The sequence below is a fragment of the Populus alba genome, chromosome 12 (genome assembly GCF_005239225.2).
Source record: "Populus alba chromosome 12, ASM523922v2, whole genome shotgun sequence".
Taxonomy (NCBI): domain Eukaryota; kingdom Viridiplantae; phylum Streptophyta; class Magnoliopsida; order Malpighiales; family Salicaceae; genus Populus; species Populus alba.
The window spans coordinates 997,557-1,019,974 of NC_133295.1; the positions used below are offsets into that span (position 1 = coordinate 997,557).

At 32.7% G+C, this 22,418-nt stretch overlaps 3 protein-coding genes across 10 annotated transcripts; 1 reads left to right on the forward strand and 2 right to left on the reverse strand.

The window, feature by feature from the left end:
• Positions 1-268: 268 nt before the first annotated feature.
• Positions 269-3,908, reverse strand: LOC118046690 (uncharacterized). 5 transcript variants are annotated; one of them, XR_004687218.2, is made up of 5 exons: positions 3,632-3,908; positions 2,729-2,885; positions 883-1,011; positions 716-791; positions 269-523 (listed from the first exon to the last, which is right to left on the reverse strand). XR_004687218.2 is itself a non-coding variant. In XM_035055675.2 (4 exons), exons 1-3 carry the CDS (start codon positions 3,818-3,820, stop codon positions 887-889), a joined length of 471 nt encoding a protein of 156 aa, XP_034911566.1. In that variant the 5' UTR covers positions 3,821-3,908; the 3' UTR covers positions 269-523; positions 883-886. The 5 variants fall into 5 exon arrangements, 3 of the variants coding, with proteins under 3 accessions (XP_034911566.1, XP_034911565.1, XP_034911564.1); XR_012171358.1 differs by having other exon boundaries at positions 716-1,011; XM_035055675.2 differs by lacking the exon at positions 716-791.
• A 3,796-nt stretch (positions 3,909-7,704) lies between these two features.
• On the forward strand, positions 7,705-9,811 carry LOC118046684 (uncharacterized). Of its 2 annotated transcripts, none has more exons than XM_035055665.2 (6): positions 7,705-8,497; positions 8,594-8,705; positions 8,842-8,959; positions 9,038-9,071; positions 9,169-9,382; positions 9,463-9,811. In XM_035055665.2, exons 1-6 carry the CDS (start codon positions 8,279-8,281, stop codon positions 9,534-9,536), a joined length of 771 nt encoding a protein of 256 aa, XP_034911556.1. In that variant the 5' UTR covers positions 7,705-8,278; the 3' UTR covers positions 9,537-9,811. The 2 variants fall into 2 exon arrangements, with proteins under 2 accessions (XP_034911556.1, XP_034911555.1); XM_035055664.2 differs by having other exon boundaries at positions 7,707-8,497; positions 8,836-8,959.
• Positions 9,812-12,765: 2,954 nt separating this feature from the next.
• LOC118046675 (polyadenylate-binding protein-interacting protein 12) lies at positions 12,766-18,126 on the reverse strand. 3 transcript variants are annotated; one of them, XM_035055647.2, is made up of 11 exons: positions 17,850-18,126; positions 17,124-17,722; positions 16,841-16,951; positions 16,686-16,730; positions 16,505-16,577; positions 16,316-16,428; positions 16,124-16,183; positions 15,985-16,032; positions 15,829-15,897; positions 13,228-13,289; positions 12,766-13,114 (listed from the first exon to the last, which is right to left on the reverse strand). In XM_035055647.2, the coding sequence occupies exons 2-11, from the start codon at positions 17,625-17,627 to the stop codon at positions 13,057-13,059; spliced, it is 1,143 nt and encodes a 380-aa protein (XP_034911538.1). In that variant the 5' UTR covers positions 17,628-17,722; positions 17,850-18,126; the 3' UTR covers positions 12,766-13,056. The 3 variants fall into 3 exon arrangements, with proteins under 3 accessions (XP_034911538.1, XP_034911539.1, XP_034911536.1); XM_035055648.2 differs by having other exon boundaries at positions 16,841-16,948; positions 17,846-18,126; XM_035055645.2 differs by having other exon boundaries at positions 17,846-18,126.
• Between the last annotated feature and the right edge of the window lie 4,292 nt (positions 18,127-22,418).

Consider the following 22,418-nt stretch of genomic DNA (forward strand, 5'->3'; position numbering starts at 1 on the left):
TGCTGTGATCAGAGAGTTTACAGGATTTTTATTTCTCACAATTGTATACAGCATTTGGAATATAAGACGTAGTTGAGGAAAGAATAATCATATTGTAGGAATCTTAATATTGGATGGATTCTATATTAACTTTATAATTATGATTTTTTTTTCTCAGATTGGATTTATTTTTCCTTTTCTTTAGTTTCATACTTGTAACCTATATAGTTAACTTGCATTGGTGTGTTTATTGGCTGAGTTTACAAGCATGGCAGGAAACTTGGTTAGCTTGTAACAATCTAAAACAAAGTCCACAATTCCTTTTGATATATCTTCAAATGTCCATCACTCATGGCTTAAAATACCCTGTTGCAAATTCACTGAATCATGGTCGTTGCCGATTCAAACACAATCGAAAACTCATAGCTCCAAATCTTAACTAAACAAAATGGTCTCCTGTAGGAAATAATGCTTGAATGTTGAACTAGGCCATCTTTGAATTGTCAGACCAATTCAAGTAGCATTTGCTGCATTAGCTCATTGACTGTGAAAGAGAAATTAAGGGTGTTACGAAAAAAGCATATACAGTTTTAACTGGAAAAATCACTACTGTTATTTATGAAACTTGAGATCAAAGTATCAGACCTGATCCTGAGTCACGTCTGCAATGAAACAGGTTAAAGGAGGAATGGATTGAAACATTAGCCACTATCATGTAACCAGAGGATGCTATTACCTTTTGAAATTGTCTTCTCGAGTTACACCGAAAAGTAAATGAATGTTTGTATCAAAGAGGGCACATTCTTAGGTTCCTAAACATTTTGTTGTCAGGCATGAACAGTGTAAACAGAGCATTTTACAGAACACTTTCATCTACATAATAGAAGGAAAAAAAATGTTTACCCATTCAAAGAATGGGATCCTTTCCACCAAGCGTCTGAATTATTGCTTCCAAAAGTTTAATGTCACCATCACGCTTTGAAATCTCGTCTTGCTTTGCACGCAACTCTTCCATGTGCAATTCAAATACCTCTGCACAAAAGGGGAGCAACATTGTACTTAAAATTTTGTCAAAGTGAAGATTTAATATAGTAATTGCCAAAAAAAAAATTGAAAAGGAAGGGATTAATCATCATGTCCAGAAACAGGTTAGAATGAAAAACATTGAAGTTCCCACTGATTTCGAGTATCAACTAATAAAAAAACACCCAAGTGCTGCAAGTAGCAGTAAGCATAGGATTGTATTACATGGCTTTGCTTAGGCTCTATAAGGTAGGACTTTGATGGAGTGATTGTTCAGATTTTTGCACAAATTAACCTTTAATGTATACAGATGAAGAGATTACTAGTTTATTTTCAATTATTATCATGGCTATCATGACATTATTTTTATCACAGGTGACGAAGACGATCAAATGAGATATTAGTGGAAGAATCCTCCAATTAATCTTAGATTGATGGGGTATCTTAGCTTTGGCTTGGTGAGCTCCAATCTTTTCCTAAACCAATTCCACCTGTCACCTTGCTTGCACTGCATAGACTCCAGTAATCCTCAATATAGACCCTCTCTGTCTCAACCGCAGAGAGTACTTTCAAGCTAACAAATAAACCATCCACGTGAGCACTTTAAATCATATTCAATTACCACTCTGTTATTACTTCCACTCCTTCATCAATCCATTTCTCATACACTGCTTAGCATTTTACTGACCATGATAACAGATAGCATTGCACTTATATCTTCGACTTCAAATTTGGAATGCCATGATGCAATTGCAAATTCTTGACAATCTAAATTCCAGACAAAAAAATGTTTCCATGCTTTGGGTTTCTGCTTTGAAGCACATAGGAGAATTATAAATACTGTCAGTAGAAAACACAAAACAGATTTGATTTTTTGTCCCATAAGTGTATTAAGGTGGGCTGGGGTTTGGAAAATTGGCATTTTAGGGCAAACCCAATAAGAAAAGGATTTCGGGTTTGAAATTTAATCGCGGATGAAAGTAAAAGACTGAGCTTTACACTAGTACAGATTCTAGGAATTACACCTAGAGGGAGAGACCTAATCATCTCAACTATGGTTCTTAGGACTCGCACCAAAAATTGATTGCATCACTCAATCACAAGAGCATAAGTGTTGGCAATTCTATGAAAATATGGCCTTTTGTCCTTATCCAAAGATGTCATAGCTATACATTGATGTTTTAGTACTCCTCGTGTAATAAAGATTTAAACTTGTTTATAAGAAAACACTATAGTTCCTATTTAGAATAGGAAAAACCAAACCAAACCAAAAAATCCGAAGGCTACTGAACTTTAAATTAGAAATCTAGACCTACAATTTCCAGAAATCTGAAAACTACAGTAGTGCCCCGGCGAATTAATCACAAAAACCTTCCTGAGCTTTAGAATCAAATAGGAAAACAAATGCTACTCTTGCTGGCTGCATCACACAGATATTCAGATTGACCTGGGAATGAAGCTAACTTTTCCTAATTTTTCTTTCAAGGGCCAAGTGGAAGGGGGCAGTCAGCTGGCAGCTTCTTGGCCATGCCTCCCGTGCTAATAGACAGGCAAGACCCCCTCTAAATTTGAAAATAGAAATCGCATATGAGTAGCCAATACACGTATAGGGATATATGGTTACATTATATTAAAAGTCAATTCAGGCCAAGGCACAAGGCTGGCTCAGCGCGCAGTATTTGACTGGACATCCAGGGGTATTGAAAAGAAGAGCTGGCATACATACTTGTGGTGTTCTCAAGTTCTCTTGTTATCTCTTGTGCACGTAATTCAGCAGCCCTTTGTGCTGCCTCTGCTTGTCGCTTTTCTGCACGAGCACGAGCAGCAGCTGAGATGGCAGCATCAAGTCCCCTTTCCAAAGTCTCTACCCGTTGTTCAAGAACCTACACACAACAGATAGCCTGTATATGATTTTGATGCTGCCTTGATAAAAAGAAAAGGAAAACTCAGACATTAAGGCAACAAGAGAAAAGATTGCACATGATACAAAGACAGTATCAAACAGCATGCTACAAACCTAGGAGTAATCAACTCTACTTATAAACTTACCCAGTAATAAATTCTAGATGCATGTTGATTGGGCATATGAGGTAAGTATACACAATAGCAAACCAGCATCACTAGCTTGAAATCTCAATCACTAGACAAAAGCTTTATACAGGCATGATCCAACAGGTTGCAAGCCCATGATGTAAGTGTCAAATTTATTAGCAAAGATTTTCGTTTCGCATATAACTTCATTTGTTAAATATCTGTAAACAGTTACATTTTGGTGTCCAAAGAAATTTGGATTCAAAATTAATTATCTCTTTTTTTACTCCAAATGGTCAAACAAAGTGCCCTAATGAATGAACTAGCAAGAACATTTGAAAACTTTCACTTAAATTGCCAACACTGTACAAGTTCAGGAGAAATCCAGTAATTCTACTCTTACACTCATAGTCAAATAAACGAAGCATTCATTACATCAGAAAACCTACAAATGGAGGGGGGGGGGACTATCTTTGCAAAACCCAGATTATGAAACTGGTCAAAGATCATGACAAACGGAAGAAACCAACGTAAAGAATCATGATTTAACAACAATCCGATCAAGATTGCACGAAATAGGAAGATCCCAGATCAATACCTTGATAGTGCGGGCTTGTTCAGAAGTGAGGGAGGCTTTGGAGAAGGTTTCGTCGTCAACAAAGACAGCTTTTTTAATAAGTAACTTTTGAAGAGAATCAAGATTTGATGTCATCTCTGTTAGATTGTCAACAGCTCCTTTCCATCTCTCCTCACTGCCTCCTTTGCTGCCTTTTTCAATCTCTTCCATTTTGTCTTCGCCAAACCTCTCTGTAAACGCAATCGCTAAAGGGTGAGAGACAGGGAAAGAGGCTTGGTGCTTTGAGAAACAGAACTGGGTTAACGTTAGTTATGTTGTCTTCGTCCGTATACAAGTGTCCAGCTTTCCAGCATGTGTTTGGGCTATGACCAAGACTGTATCCATCGCAATTCGGCCCGATCCGATGGATCCGAAAAACGACATTTATCTAGGGAAAATAATTCAATGATACTCCAAACTGCATGGATATAGGTTTTTCATAGAAAATAAATATTCATATGGATGTTCAAAATTTTAAAAATAAAATATGAAAATTATTTATTTATAATATAAATAGAATAATATTGAGAAACTTGAATCTTGAATTCCTATTATCATCCCTGTATTTATCCAACGTGATATGATCTAGTAGTTTTTTTTTTTTTAATCTTCATCCTCTATATATTTTTATTCTTCGACTGATCTTAAGTATGCTTGAATAGTTGAATTAATTACATTAACTGACTTTAAAAACAAAGTGAGAAAAATGTAACATAATATTTCAACACAATTCATTACCAACCCTATAATTAGTAAAAGATAACAATTGAAATAATATGTTAAACTAACATAATTAACAATGAGAATTTGTAAAGAAAAAATAAAAACCATAAAATCCTTAAAAATAATCTAAGGTAATGAAATACATATAAACAAATTGTATCAAAATTTTATGTAAATCATATTACTATTATAGTCTCATCATCAAGACAAGAGGCTAAACTGGATGCAGCTCCCCCTCCCTCTAGAATGTTTTTTCCCCTTAAATATATGCATTATTGGTAATGAATGACAACTTTCTTTGTCAAAAAAAGAATCCCTAGATATAAATGCAAAGAAAAATTATTGATAGTATCTGCAAATAAATTATATCCCGTGAATTTTATAGAATGATAACAATTACACTTGAGATATCTATTAGAGTATTATTTTTTTTAGGTGAAATATTTGATACTCAACAATATTTTGAACTCAAAAAAAATGTCAATTATTTCATCATTGCAATAAAATACTATGAAAAAAAGTAATTATTTGTATCTCTTTTAGTGTTTCAAAATTTTTTCATTAATTTTTTTTATTAACATAACTATTCAGACCAGTTTATATGCACCTTAATTAATCTTACCGATCTTTAAATTAACAATTAAATTTTCCCATTATTACTTTTACAGCTATTTGGTTTTAGCAAGATCTCCTCATCTATATTTTGTGGGTTCAATTGGTTTTTTTAATTGAAAGAAATTTAATTCCTGTATAAATGAGCTTAATTACTTGTGTTACTTTTCTTTTAGAGTTTGTTAATTTTTTTCTCCCCGTATATTAAATTTCTAGCTCCACCATGGATGGGGTCTCACGAATTTGTTTTGGAATAAATGGTCGAGTGTGAATTATTTAAAAACTTTATATGATTATTGGCAAGATTATTTGGTATGAATCAAGATATTATAATTAAATATTATGCTAGTAAATCCTTCTTGCTACTATTATTTTCGTGCTGCCTTTATTGCACTATGCATTGTTTTATAAAACTCTATTTTTGTATATAGTAAGCAGAATTCTATGATTAATTACTTTTGGCAAAGTTATTTTCAACCTATGCTGAACATATGCATTCATCTAAGCTAGGAATTCCGACAACATGCTCGAAATATAAGTTTTACATGTAGGCAGATTGGTTTGGTTATAAGATTGGTTTATTTCCCTTTTCAAAACTCTAAATCTGAAAAATCAAGATTAACCACCAATAACAAAAGCTAAAACAGAAGAGGAAACATTGTAAGATTATAAATGAAAAAATTATTTATTGAAAAAATGTTCGTGTAGTTTTGCTCCTCACCAAAAAATTTAAAATTAGTTATGAAGGGAATTGAGATTTTTTTTTATAAGACTAATTAGTTATTATTAAATTAATTGGAAACAAACAAGTTTTTTCCATTTCAAAAAGCATAAGTGAAATTCCCAAAATACTATTGAAAGATAAAAAAAAAATTAAAATTGACATCAAGGAACTTTTTTTTTTATTTTCATAATAATTTTTTTGTTATTATCAGGTCAGCTGATAAGCAACTTGGTATTTTAATAAATATATATAAAAAAACAAAAACAAAAAGTATAGTGAAATTACTAAAACATCATTAAAGGCAAAAAATTTAAAATTAGCATTAAGGGGATTTTTATATTTTTCATAATGGTTTTTTTTTTAATTCTCATATTAATGGGAAAATTTAGTATTTGAATAAATAAAAAAATATATAGTGAAATGACTAGAATGCCTTTGAAAAAAAAAAATTTAAAATCAGCGACAAAGAGCTTTTTCATATTTTCACAATAGTTTTTAAGTTATTTTCAAGTTAATGAAGCGCCCTTGAAAATAGAAAATTTAAAATTGAGATTTTTTTATATTTTCACAATGGTTTTTTTTTTAATACACACACACAACACACGCGCCAACATGTTTGAGGTGCTTGTACTTACACATGTCAACATGTGGGAGGTGCTCGTGCCCTTCAAGTAATGAATGCAGCGCCTCCCGCTAGCCAAAATCTCCCTTCCAACATGTATTTATAAGTGATGTGATGTTTGTTTTCTTTTAGGACAGTACTTGCGATCAGTGGTTTATTACCAGTGATGCTTTGTTTCTTTCTATTTTCTCTATCATCTTTTCAAAACTCATGCTAGCCATGTAAAATTTTAGAATTGTTCTCAAAGTCATAGGTATTGCCATTTAGGTCTATATTCTTTTTATTTTTATTTTTTGTTTTTTGCTATTTTTGTAAGATTTTGATTTGTTTTCAATTTAATCATTCAATCCCAATTTGGGATATTTTATTTTTTTCAATTTAGTCCTCCTTATTTTTTTCTTATAGTTCTTTTGTTGAATTGATTTTTCTTTTCAATTTCTCCCTTCAATAAAAAAAATTATTTTTATTTCAACTTTGATCCTTATTCTTTTTATTGTTTTAATTTTGTTATCCTTTTGTTAAATTATTTTTTTTCTTTTTAATTTCATTCTTTAATAAAAAAATAAAATTTATTTTTTATTTTAATTTTAATCCTTATTTTTTAATTACTATTTTGCATTTCTCAAATTCACATGTTTGTAACACCAACTTAAGTTGACTTCAACCAATTTTTTTAGGAAGTTTTTTATCCAATTTTGTTTATTCCCTTTTGGAAAGATGTTTATTTTTCATGTTATTATAATCACTTTTTTTTTTATCTATGTGTTGTCGTTATTTAATTTTTATCATTTAATCAAACTAAAATTAATTATTCAGCTGTCTTACTTGAATCACTTTTTCTTCTTCTTCTTCTTCAAAACATGTCTATAAAACCTTTAAAAAAAAATAGTTTAGCCCAGCGGCGTAACTCTCGGTTCCCCCCACCAAATACCATCGAAACTAAAACATGAAAAGTTGCGATTAAAGAAGACAACAAGAGAGTAAGGTTTGACCATACACAGCACAATCAAAGCAGGGACATTTTCTCCTTCTCTATCATTGGAAAATGAAACAAAATCTTGATTTTTCCGTTAGAATAATTGTCTTGATTTATCTTCATCTCTAAATGGTCCACTATCGGACAAAGCATCCATGCTGCCTTTTCTACTTGTAATAAATAATCTACAATACCACCATGATTACCACCTTGAATATTTATGCTACAAAAAGTCTTCTTCCATGATCATAGATCACTGCGTGGGACACCTAGGTCATAAATCATTTTCACATTTTTAAAGCCCTGGCACCATCAATGTATAAATTAAGGGCAAGTGGCTAATTAAATTAATCTTCCCTGAAATAAATGGAAATGAAAGGGTTTATCTCTTCATGGTCCCACTCTTGAAGACTTAGCGAGGAAGAAAAACTAGGAACAGTTGGTAGGGAGGTAGGAAGTAAGATACCTTAGGGCACAGAAACTTTGGACCCATTAAAGTATGTTTCAAAGAAAGGAAACAAAAATTTTGTTTTTTATTACTTTGGAAATTTCCTAAACATCTGCACTCATCTCTTCTTCTTCTTCTCTATCTATCCATATTAGTCTGCACACAAAAAAAAAATGTATATTGCTTATGTGCTTAGGGTTTTCTCATGTTTTTCGTTTTCTTTTGAGCCTACAACTTTTTATTTTCTAAACAGTTAACTGTTTTCTTGTTAAGAGTATCTTTGTTGGGGAATCCAAGACCACCTGACAGACTAGTTTTTTATATATAGAAACAGGTGGCAGAAAAGGCAGGGTGTGGATTAAAGTAGTGTTTTGGTATTGATTTTGGTTGATCAGACTGTTCTTTCCAACTTTATGGCTCTTTTTCACCATATTTTGGCATCTGGGGGAGGATCATATAGCTAGTTCTTTGTTTAGTTCTTGTAGCAGCTTGTGGCAGTTCGGATTTAGTGTTTCTGAATTGGGATGTCTCAAGAGATCATGGAAAACAAGATGGTGATCAATGGAACTAATAGTGTTTCAGAATTCACTCGTGGCACAACTTACACCAAGATTTTTGTTGGAGGATTGCCGTGGGAGACTAGAAGTGATTCTTTACACAGGTATTTTGAGCAGTTTGGGGAGATCAAAGAAGCAGTTGTGATCATTGATAGGAGCACAGGAAGATCAAAAGGATATGGCTTTGTAAGCTAGCCCTGCTGTTTTTAGCAAAGTTTTCTGCAGATTAGGCATGATCATGTATGTGATTCACTATAGTTTTGTCATGTGTGTGCTTCTTAGGTAACTTTCAGTGATCCTGGTTCAGCAACAAGAGCTTGTCAAAATCCATATCCTGTTATTGATGGAAGGAGAGCCAACTGCAATCTTGCAGCCTTTGGTCCACAGAAGAAAGGTATAATTAACTGCTTCTGGTCCATGATTGCTTGCCACTAGGTGGAAGTTCTAAATTCTGGTTTATGTCTTGATTCCATGTTGGTGATTTTTATTCTAATCCTTGTTTTTTTGTCCCTTTTTCCTTAAAGCTGCAGGAACTGATAAACTTGGACCTGCAGCATCAAGATCCGTGACACCATTAAACACTCATGGCCCTTCCGCGTACTTCAATCAACAAATACCTCAATATGCATTTCCTTATTCAGTTTTTGGGTAAAGAAACTATCTTATTTGAAAAGAATTGTCGAAATACTTAATTGTCTTCTAATTTTCTTGCCCCTTACCTTTCAGGTATCCTATCCACCCACAGAACACTTATGCAATGGTTAGTTTTTCTGAGATAGCTCACTGATAAATGCCTCAGGCAGAAGCGTGTACAGGTTTTGATTGCCCACCAAGTTTTTTTTTTTTTTGTCTTGCAGAATAATTCTTACAACGCATACGGAGGGAAACAGTTTCCATTCTATTACCCCGCCGCCGCGGCACCAGGTTCCCCTGGTGTCTACATGAATTACTATCCACTCTATGCTCAACATGGACAAAACAACCCAAAAATGATGCACAACTCTCAGCAACACAATGCTCTTGGGACCTTATCGAATCCTACTTCAGCTTCCTCCTCACTACCTATTACCAGTTAAGTGTCTTGAGAAATTTTGTGTTATTACTATTTGTGTTGTTGTTTCCCCGAATTGGAACTCATGATATGTACGCAGAAGCAAGACCTGCAGCGGCAGCAGAACAAACAGCAATGAGAGTGCCAGGAACTGTATCTGAACAGAAGAAATAGGCTTGATTATAACAACATTATTAGTTCACACCATCTCAGAGTCAGCAGGGTGTAACAGAATAGATTCCATAGAAAGAAGAGAAACTTTTACAGGTTCTGTATAGTTTACCTCTTCAAGACACACACCATCATACAGGATCGTCAGAATTTTGATCAAGCATGGATACTGCTGCGCATTTTGTCTCTCGATGATGGTTTAGCACAGTTGTGTTTTCACTTCTGGTTCAAAAGATTTCCTTTCTGACATGAAATGGGAATTGAAAGTTTATATAGAATTCAATCATGTTTGCATCCATGAATCCTATTGCATTAAAATTACATTTGGTTGAGTTGAGATCAAAATAAAAAGATTGGATGGCTTGGCCATCAACTATTTCTGATCAACTGTGTTTTACATAACTAGTGTGTGTTAATTTTTGTAAGAAATTTATGAAACATGAGCTCACACACAATATTGCTTTCAGCTCTTGATTGAGACCATTTTAGTCAGCCAACCAGACGCTGAGAAGAGTTGCTGGGCTTTTGCTTGCCCTGAAAACTTAGGTTTTCGATTCTTTCCCCATTGTCAAAACTTAGGAAACATGGTGAACTTCTAGCCCTTAGATTCAACATTTACAAGCCTTGTAAAACAAACCCAACATGCAGGGTTCACAGATATTGAAATCATAGAAAAGATTCATGGTTTAAGGATATGTTAACCCTCAAGCCCAAGGCACAGCCTCATTCCTTAAATGAGAATGATTAAAAAAATACTAGATATGTGGCCAATGCTACGCAGCAGCCGGGCCAAATGTTTTTCAAAAATAAAAAAAATATTTAGATGATGGTAATTTGAGATAACCCAAATTAAATTAATTGAAAATATGATCCAGGATATGAGACCAAAAAAACTTGCAAAAAAAACAAAAAGAAATTGTAAAAGTTCAAGGACTAATAATATAATGTCAAAGAAGAAAAAACATAAAAAAAAATATATAAAGCAAAAAAAAAAAAAAAACCCGAGCCAATTTGGAATAACTTGATGAATCAACAACCCGCAATATGAGATTGGAATAAAAAAAAATTTCAAAATAATGACATAGTAAAAAAACCAAAGTTCAATATGTCAAAAAAACCCTGAGCGAAGCCGGGTTAACTTTACTAACCTGCTCTCCGAATAACCAAACAAAAAAAAGTAAAAAAATAACAAAGTTCAAGGGCCAATAATTTATTGCAAAATGATGAAATTGAAGAAAAAAATCATAAAAAATAGAGGAAAATAAAATTCCATGTCCACCCTCCTGAAAGAAAGAAAGGTCAAAAAATCATGTAACTCAAGAACCAATAATTTAACATCAAAGTATGAAATTATAAAAAAAAAAATCATAAAAACAAACTGAGAAAAAAAAAAATTGAAGGCAACCATAATTAACATGACTAATCTATTACCTGTGATGTGAGATCATGATAACTTAATAGAAAGAAAAGCACAACAAATAATGAAGTTAAGAGGTTAATAAATAAATGGCAAATGATGAATTTTTTAAAATAAAAAATTAATTTTTAATAAAGGACTGTCATGTTAGAGGAAACCATAAAAAAAAATGGCAAAGTAAAATATTTGATAGTAAAACAATTTAAAGCCTAAACAATGCTAACCAAAAATAGTATTAAAAATAAAAGAAGATTATTAGGGGCTAAATTTTTTTAAAAAAAAACTAAGAAAAGAAGAAAAAAATTAAAAGAATTAAGACCAAAACTAGATAGAAAACCAAATGAAATTAAATATTGAGAGACAAAAAAAAAAAAAATCAAGAAAATGATAAGAATATAGTAAACAAAAGAATGAGGACCAAAAACAAATTAATAAACAAATGCAATAAAATGAAAATGCAAGAAAAAAATAACCAAGAAAAGTATAAAAGCATAGAAATAGAGAAATTAGAAGTAGAGGGACCAAACTGAATAAAAAAATCAAATTGAATAAAATGCCAAATGATAAATTTAAACAAAATCCAAACTTCAAAAAGGTTCAAAAGCCAAATAAACAATAATTAAAAGGAAATAGATGAAAATCGATAAGATTACATACTAGAGGACACAATTGTTTTTTTTTTAAGTTAAGACATGATTTTCTAGGGAATGAGAAGGGAAAAAAATTCATCGCAGACCAACTAAACCTTCTCTATGAGCACATGTCACACTCCTGAACACGTATCACACGGCTGAAAGAGAACAACGCACCACTTCTAACACTGCAGTGGAAGCAGGATTTTGGTTGTTGTATGAGCTCTCAAGCCCCACTTGAATGACGCCAAGGCCATCACACACTAACATGTGCATGTGATTTTTTTTAATAATGTCTTTAAACATAAGATTATCAAGTTATCCTAACATGTGCATGTGAATTTTTTTAATAATGTCTTTAAACATAAGATTACCAAGTTATCCCTGTCAAAATCCAAGAATAATAAAAAGATAAAAAATACCCTTGTAATTAGCTTTTGATTTTTTGAATCCCAAGAATAATTGTCATTTGATTGTTTTAATAAAATAATCTAAACATATAAATAATCTGCAAAAACAAACATTGTTTCTTAATGATGTATATAAGAAGGATGAATCGCTCCCGACAAAAAAATCTACAGATTCTCTCACGATTGGATGTGATCCATCTCTATAGTGGCATAGTGTGTTACAAAGATTAGAATTCTCTCTAATCCTCCTCCTCGTGTGTTTTGCTAGCATTCCAAGCTTTGGTTTGAAACCTCAAGGTGTTGCGAAGCTCATGAAAATGAATAGACAAAGTGGTCATGGCAAGCATTACGTGAGCTAACACGATTTTTTATAGATATTCATTGCCCCTTCAGAGCCTGCCAGAGGCCAACCTCTCACTTCTCTCTGCAGTTGGTGAAATATCAATTATTTTTTGTCAACTTTACCCTCTCCTCGTTAGAAAAGGCTACAAAGTCCAATGAACCCAACCCGTGACTTTCCCATGAAATATATTAAAAATTATTCTAATATATGCACCAAGTCAGCAATGCTGCTTTAGTAAACTTTTGTAATTTTTAATGATGTGATTTTGAAGGGAAAAAAACATGTCATCATAATCAAATGAAACAAGAACCAAACTTAACCAACCAGAACCAGAAACCTAATAGCGATGCCAAACACTTCCATCACTTGGGGCAGTGGCCAAGAAAAGAAACCCAAAACTACTCCAAAAGTAAGAGGAGGAGGAGAAAACTGTGAAGGAATCCATCTCAATTGAAAAGAAATATTCCCATGGTATGAGTTCTCAAGAAATTCATCATGACATGCAGCATAAATAAAGCCATTCATATCCTTGAAACCCCATCCAACTCTAGTCTGCAGAGAAAACCATAAACGACCCCCTATAGGTAACAAAGATACAGGGCTAACATGCTAGGATAGATATAGATGCCACAAGCACCTTCAAAAGATTTCAGTAATCTACATGTGTATATATTAATATATCTATCAGCAGTTGATCAGATCAGGAAGCACTAGGGATGATTCAGTTGAAAGGTGGACGGGGGAGGCGAGGCCGAACAGGTGTCTTTGAAGGGCTCACCCTGCATGTATAGAACAAATGATCGTTATAGACACAAAAAATTACAAGGAACAATTTGTAAGAGAAATGGAGAAAGTGAACAGCCAGTTGGTACAATGATATCCGACAGGTTACCTTATTGGCAACGATCCCAGAACTGCACCACTGCAGTTAAGAGCTGCAATTGCACTCTCTGCCTGCAAGAGTTGAAAGAGCAGCATTATAGACATTCTTATTGCATAGTACCCAATTAAACTCACAGGTCCACAAAATCAAGCCCAGACCAGCATTTTGAAAACTAACCAACAGCAATTGCATTTTCCAAATAGTCATGCCTAAACAGTTTCCAGCCTGAACATCTTTGACCTAACTTCTATATTGTCAAAATAATGAGCTGAGGCTATGACTTCACATAGTGTTCCACTGTGGAAGCAAGCTCCATCAACCATATGGTGTGTGCGCGCGCGCATGTGCGTGTGTGTGATAATGTTCAACAATATGTGCATTTCACTAGACATCCCTCCAAGTTTATAAACCCAGTGGCTGTAGCCAAAACATCAGGAAGCTGTGTGGATGATGTTTTGGAAAAAGGTATGATTCTATAGACCTGGATGGAGCACAGAGATCCAATACAATAATGAGACCTGACTACTTTTAGATCCATCCAATACGATAATGAGACCAAAATATTTTCATGTGCGCATGACCAGGTTTTTGGTTGGGGAATACAAGATCAGTCCTAATGAACTTGCCGAGTGTGGAAACGGAACTGCTTTCCCCAGGTAAACATGCGCTTGATCCCTGGAGCACCCAAAGGCCAGAATCATGCAAGCTTATATTATCTTTGAATATAAAAGTGTGGAGAAACTAAGATTTTTATGGATAACTAATTAATTATCGAAGCTTAAAACTATTGCCTGGGAAAGGGTTAGGTTGGGGGATGAGGTGATGGGCTAATTCTAAAGGTGCGAAGACAAAATGAAGAATTTTAGGACTAGTGAGAAGTGAAACAAAACAAACTAGATTAAAGGAGCCAAGAAAAGTGAGTGGTAGTTTATGGACTAAGTGCAAACCAAGACAAACTAAGCATTCCTAATAAAGTAGAAGATTGACAATGCCTCACAAACAATTTCTGCCTAAAATGAAGTACTCTAACCATCCAACTCAATCACAAGTGCGCGCAAACACAGACTCAGGGTCCCCTAAAGTCAAATGGGATGGCACTTCCCAATGTTGTAGAATTGACACCTCTATACAAATCTATCCAGAGACACTATAGACAACATTAAATTAGTCTCTTAATCACAATGTTTTCAGCATTTCATCTTCTTACTAAATAAAGGCAATGTTGATAGCGTGCCTCATTCTAAAGGAGTCTCAAGTCTCAACTTCAATTTCAAATCAACACCACCACTAGATCTCCACCTCATCAATTCTCCTAAATGGTATTGATTCAAATTAAGTTCTACACCAGTGCAATTATCATGATTCACAAAATTCCGAAAGGTGAAATCTCAATCAACTCTGAGACAGACACTGGAGAAAGACATCGAAAATAGTGATATGATGCAAAGACATGTTTCACAACCAAAGAAAGCAGAGTGAAGGGATGGTCTATGACCAGGTTTCACACCCATGGTACACAATGTTCCAAAACGAGAAATCAATCAACATTAACCAACTCCAAGACTGACACTAAAGAAAACAGATCCAAAAATGGTGATATGAGGACCAGGTTTCACACCCAAAGAAAGCAATGTCTGCAACATTCACAGCCATATATTTTCCCACCCTAACTTCTTTAATGCCCACCTATACATAGAATGACATAGAAGAACATAGAAGGACAACCAAAAGGGTGCGTGGTCAAGACTGAATGGACTCATAAAACATGATTTTATTTACAAGTGACTCATGATTCAACAAAAGGGAAGCCTCAATATTTCCTACTCACTAACCCCAAACCTTTAATTGCACCCAAGCCAGCATTAGTAACCTGAACACCAACAACTACTACATTGGAAATCTAATCGAAACTTTAAATCTATCAAACCCAATTGCATTTTCCACAATCGGTTTATGAATGAACTTATTTGATACCACAATCAATGTCTTAACTATTATTATATGGTTTTGAGCAGGTACAGAATCCTCAGTGAACCACAAAAAGGAAATTTGACTAGAGTTTCTGATCTGCTGCAGCTCAGGTTAAAATTAAAGTTCTCCAAAAACCCCATATAATTCTAACATCAAAAGTAGTGTTTCTTGTAATCCTTTAAATGTCAATTCCAACATAGCATGAACATCTCTCATTTAGAAGCTCAATATGTGGTTCATATGCAACCTCTAAAAAAATGTTGCAACATCTGAAAATTTCCAAAATGAGAAGCCCTGATTAAACATTAGGAAGTTTGATCCAGATCTGAATGCTATGAATATGCACAAACAATAGCAAAACAAAAGAGAGATTGTTTTGACAAGGAAAAAAAATAACAAAACATGCTTTTTGGACAAAATTCTGGAAAATCAGGCGGGCCCAATAGTGAAGAAAAGCAAATGTCTAAGAACATAGAGTAATTCAGGCCAAATGTGATTGCAAAAACAACTCTACATAATGAATGGTTCTAAAGTAGTAGAAGTTAACAAGACACGTGAGAAATGGCATGTATATAAAACCAGCAACATATGGATGCTAAAAAGCCAGAAAACAAAGATCAAGAGTAAATGGGTAATTACCACTGCGAACTCAACAAAAGCTATGCGGGTTGAATGATGATAATCTCCCAGGAGCCTCAAGCGATGAACCTATTAAAAACAAAATGTCCAATAAGGAATGGTCCGCAATCAAGGACAGGCAATGTCTGCAATTTTGTTATACATCCCACTACAAACCTCTCCGCAAAAGGATTCAAAGAAGAGCCTGACATCTGCCTGGGTAATCTACATTCATAGAAATTAAATAAATTAGGAAACATGTTCCAGATATAGCTCTTAAGAACATTAGCACACATCATGTATCTTCCAATATTACCTTTTTGTCAATATTTGTACAATAAACAGTCCTTGCACACATCTCACGCTCATCTTCAGACTGAGGATCATGATAATGTCAGCAAGGTAATCAATGAGAAATTTAAGACAGGCACCATTCAATTGATCAGTTTTCTAAAGTGATGATTGGTTATTGAAAAAACCCATCCATTGCACCCGAGAGAGTCCTCACCCTTGGCAAAAATGTTGGGTTAACCGGTGCAATTGCAGTTTTTGATGGCAGCACTCTTAGCGGGTAAAATCCAAGAACAGTCCCTGACAAACTTAATGCAGTCCTTGCACCTTCTGCAAGCACATTTAATTCTTAGATAGCTACGCTCATCCACTGAGGAAAAAAAGATATGTGAGCTTTTGAAATTACCTTCATCAGTAAACTCGACGAAGGCAAAACGGAGAACAGAGTTAGGGTCACCACATATACGACAGTCAACAACCTTTGTCCAAGAAAACGAGAGGAAATCAATAAGAAACACAATCCGCTATCAGCAGTTAACAAAATGAAAAAGGCACATGTGAGAGAAAACAAGACCATGGCCATATACCTGTCCGCAATGAATAAAGAGACCTGCAAGTTGCTCTTCAGTAACCTATATACCATCACATGGAAACAATGATCCCAAAATCAACATACAAACAACAATGAAGCAAAAAAATCTAAATGGGGAAGATAATACCAGAGCCAAATGCAACTTCTTACCTGTTGATCAATGTCTGAAACATATACGGTCCTCCTGATTATCTCATCTCGCTGAGCCATACTTGTCCTGTTGTTCATCCTTCGCCTCCCTTGATTATAGCTGTTCTTCTTCTGTAACCAAAATTAGCAGAGATAAATAAAAGCAACAAACTCTAATCAGTCTATTCCATTTCAGCAGCAACCACAAAAAAGCAACAGTCAAAACAGAAAAAAGTACCCATTTTATCCGCAATCACATGACAACAACCAAAAAAACAAGAAACAAGAGGAAAATAACACATACCCTTCTATTAGTCTGTCCATTGGCAATCCCATTATTAGTTTGCACTATAAAATTGTTAGCATTAAAGCCAAAGCCGTTACCAAAAAATCCAGGATGATTAGCCAGTGAGGGAGGCACAAACTCTTCAGCCATAGGATTCAGCTTTGACAGCATCTCCACCAAATCATTCATATCATTAACCCCGTTAGATTTAGCCCTTTGATGATGAATCTGATCATCCCCATAGCCACCAGACTGGTTCATATCAAACCCATTTTGCATCTGTGTCCCATTAGTCTTTCCATTGCTTAAACCCCCGGTCTCACCAGATATGCCATTAATACTCTGATGATCATTGTTTTGGCCTTGAAAGTTTGAGTCTTTAGTGTTGTTAACCACCACTGGTTCATTTCTGGGTTTTGATGATGATCTCTCAAGATCTTTCGTCTCTGATGACACTACAGTGGTGTCAAAGTTTTGACCAGTAGTTCCATTCCTAACCCCAGCATTCTCGGCAACAGCCATGATCAGTCAACCAAACAGACAAACACTAGGGCCCCCCCTCCCCTCTCTCTTTGTATCCAAAACACAAACAGATGCCTTCTTTTCTTCAGATTTCTCTGTAAATTTCACAAGTTTTTATCAGAAACCAATCAAGTCACAATTTTTATTACAGAAGTGAAAATTCTAAAGAAACCCATAAACGAAAAACACACCAGAAAAAAGAAAAAAAAATCACATACCTACCTGGTTTCCGTTGTCTATACAATTTCAATTAGATGTTAAAGAGATAACCCAGCTGAGGATTATCTTTACAGGAATGATAAAAGAAGACAAAACCCACTAGAGATGTGTAAAACAGAAAGAGTAGCTTTTACTTTATTAGATTACTATAAGTTTTTATGTATTGATTTTAGTGTTGATGATTCTCTCTGTAGATATAGCTGTGGAGAGAGGAAGAAACAAGTAGAGAGAGAAGGAAAAGGGTTCTTCTTTGGATCGTCCGTTTATGCCTTTTGGGACCTTGCTTTTCTTTTGTTTCCTTTCTTTTCCCAAAATTTTGTTTAGGATAATGAAGATATAGCATTTTTTTTTTTCTTTTTTCTATTTTCAAGATTAATATAAATCTCTCAAGGATTAATTTCATAAATTTTAAAATTAATAATTATATAAATTTTAAATGGCTTGAGATTTATGAAAATTAAACTAATAATATCTAAATAATAAATTTAAAATCTGACCAATTAAATTATATCTTAAAAATTAAAAAATTTTTTTCAATTTTTTACTAGGATGAGGAGATGACTATGGTGCCCAAGAGATGAATATAACGATGACAAGACCCATGCTTTTTTTTTTTTGGGGGGTTCCAATGATATCATATATGGATAGCTAGACAAATTTAAAATAAATATTATTTTAAATATATTTAAATTAAAAATAATTATTGTTATATTTTCAAACATTTTATAAATTTCAATTCTATTAATAGATTCGTTTCATATAAAAAAAAAAATTGAAATATGATCTAATTACATTTAAATTGACTTATGACCTGAATTTTATGCTAACTCTGCTGTTAAATCAGATTGAATAATGATGGATAAAATGATACTTTTGATTTTGCATAGTTATTTACTTACCCAAAAATCAACCACCAAATGTTTGAAAGGTGGGGTTAGGTGGATTTATGTTCATACCATGTTTGTATTGATTTCTATCTTCCTATCAGCAATTACCATTTGATAGTGTTTGACTTTTGAAATTGATTATTCTAATCTCTTGGGATTTATCTGCTTCTTTTTTTTCTTTTTTTGAGTTTGTGAGTTTATTTATTTATTTATTGTCATCAATGACTTTTTTATTATTTTTTATTATTATTTTCTATTTATTCAAAAGATCTGGATTTAGGTTTTGGTTAGTAATATCATTTAGCTACGCGATTAGCTGCAATCCTAGACAGATTTTTAATTTAAAGCATTTATATAATTTGGTTTTAAAATACTTGGTTATAGATAAAAGCTTCAGCGTAAGCATCCATCGCGATTGAACAATTTAATCAAAAGATGATGCAAATCCACCTATCTATTTATCAACAACTCAAAAATCTACTCATAATTAATAACTATAAATAAATGTTAAAAACAATTAACTACACGCTCTTATTTAAGGTGATTATTTTTGTTTTGATTTGATTTTTATTTAAAAAAATAATTAAATTAAAATTAAAAAAAAAAACCGAAACATGTTCAAACCAATCAGTTTTGGTTTTGGTTTTTTTAGTTTGGCTTCAATTTTTTTCCGGTTTGGCTTGGTTTTTCCTGATTTGTCTCGACTTTTTTTTTCAGTTTTTTTTTTTTTGGAATCGTTTCGGTTCAGTTTTTTTCAGTTTCAGACTTGTAAAATCAAAATCAAATCGGTTTTTTAAAAAAATTAATCAGTTTAATTGGTTTTTTTTTTTTACGGTTTAGTTTTTTTTCAGTTTTCTCGATTTAATCGGTTTTTTGGTTTTTTTTTCTTACCCCTACTCTTATTAACCTATATATCTATCAACAAATCAAATACTTATTCAGAATTAATAACTCGATAACTATTAAAAATAATTAACTACATCTTTTTATAAGTAACTTATAGTTATTCCACGCAGTGAAATCGATGTTTATTACATATCCAAGCCTAAAAATTTTAAAAAAAAAAAAAAAGAATCATATAAAATATTTATTTTTTATCGATCCAAACTTAACTTGTCAAAAAAAAAAACTATTACAAAGCTTTGTGTAAAAAAAAAAAACTATCTTATTTGAATTAAAAACTAGAAAAAATAACCTAACAATAAATTGAGTGTAAGTTTACATGGTTATTATGACATTTTTAAGGTCCGTGAAAATAATTGAGATGCACGCAAGCTGGCCCAAACACACACACATATATATATAGCTTCAAAACAATTTTTTTATATTTTGAAGTTGTTTTCAAGATGGAGATGCATTATTATCTGTAGTATGAGATTTTAAATTAATTCCAGATCTTGGATCTTTTTATCAAATTATTCCGAGCTTTTTAACTACATGTGTGTAAATGCTTTACAATAACGTCTACTTGCCCCCAAGAACTTCTTGCTGCTTCGGATGATGATACAGGCATGTATCTCATCAGAGCTAAATTTAACTTCTAAAAAAACATCATAATTGTTTTTTTTTAATCTCTAAAAAAAAAAAAAGTTTGTGACCAAGAGCTTGTCATCCAGTTATTTTAAATTCAAACGTGTTAATTTCATGTCATCTTGTAATATTTTATTTTATTGTACAACCAAACAATCCTTGTCCCTTCAGAACAAATGCTCACGATAAAAAAAAAGTTTTTTCAATTCGTTATTTGATTCTAAAATTCTTGCTTCACTTGTAGAAAACTCTCCACCTAGCCAATACCATATTTATAAAACCGGACTTAATCTCTGCCCTGGTTATATTATTTACAAGTTAAGAGAGTTATTATGCTTGACTCGATATAATCTAAAATAATATCATTTAAATATTTTTTAAAAAAAACTAAAATTATATTATTATAATTTTAACTGTATCAACCCATTGACTCTCTCCTTGATTCAAAATGAAATCTAAGTCTCGACAAGATCTTGAATTAGTAAAACCACTAAATTAAACCAAATTTTATAATAATAATAAACACGCAACATCAAGAAACCCATAGAAAATTAATTTTCATGTAGTTGGTTTGGTCCATCTAAATATCATAATTATTGTTTTTTAAAAAAAACCCACCTTCACGATTAACTCATCATTTTTTCCCAAAAAATCCAAATCAGTTTCAATTTAATCCAACGATCCAGTTCTGTCAAACCCCCAAAAATAACAAAAAACTCCATACATGCCATTTCATGTCATGTACCATCCATCCATGCATGTCACATAAGCCACGATGCGATCGGATGTACCCATGAACGCTTGAAATGCTAGCGTGCGGGCGAGCCTAATCTCCAGAACCATAGAAACGTCACGCTAAGTGCCACGTGTGATCGAGCATTTGGTTGTTAGGTGATAGAGTCACAAAAGCTGTCACCGTGCACCGCCGTGACGAGCAGGTAGATAGTATCGGTTTTTATCTCCTCCTCGAGAAGGGCGACAACCATGGAGCCTAGTGGGCCCACACTTTGTGCAGGTGTTAGAAAATCAATAGTACTGCAACTGCTGACTGACTGGCCTAATCTCTTATTCTTGTCTTTTCCTTGCCAGTGAGGGTAATTTTGTACTTTTCTTCATATTTTATGGCCATATTAGTTAATGTTTTAATTATTTTTAAAAAAATATTTTTATTTAAAAATATATTAAAATAATAATATTATTATTTAAAATCTATATTTGAATCACCGCACCAAAATAATTTAAAATTATAAAAAAATTAATTTAAAATAAATAAATAAAATAAAATTTTTTAAAAATATTTTTAAAACATAAAAAATAAACCAGATTTAAATCCTTCTTTAATCCTACGTCATTAAATCTAGTCTGACACCGTCTAAATAGGTTAACATTGGTAAATAAGAACGGTTTTATTTCATGATTTTCTTAAAAAATTAAACTGATGTTTTTTTTTATATATATAAATCGGGTTTTCGAATAAGATGATTGGGTCGTTGTTGTTTGCTAATCGTGTCGTCGGAAATTGACAAGGTCAACCCATGCTGAGATTTAATAATGCTTTTATTCCGATTAATGTGTTTTATAAAAAATTATTTGTTACGTTTTTTTTTAAATCTGAATCCATGAAAACAACATGGAAACTAAATTATTTACCGTACTAATTAATCTGAATCTAAGACAGAGTTAAACCTTCATAAGTTAACACATTTAAATAGTAAATTCAAATTTTATTAATTAATCATATTATCAATATATTATTCAAACCTTAAATTTAAGTTGAGATTAAATTAATATATTATCCAATCAAGATTATTAATTTATAAGCAATGTTAAACTATATAGATTTTAAATATTTAAAAGCACATTCATACGGTAAATATTATATTTTTTTACAAAAAATTAATATGAGTATTCGGACTACATTACATAAACTTTGTTAAATTATATAGGTCCTGAAGTTAACGACTATATAAGTTTCTAGTAATTTGAAATTTGTAAGACTTGAACGGGTAATTTTTGAATAACAAATTTAAAATTTAATAAATTAAATTATACCATTCAAAATTTATTTGTTCAGAAAATGAATACAGATTATATTAAGAATAAGATTTAAGATATTTTTATGATATAAATATGTTATTTTTCCAAGAAAACACGA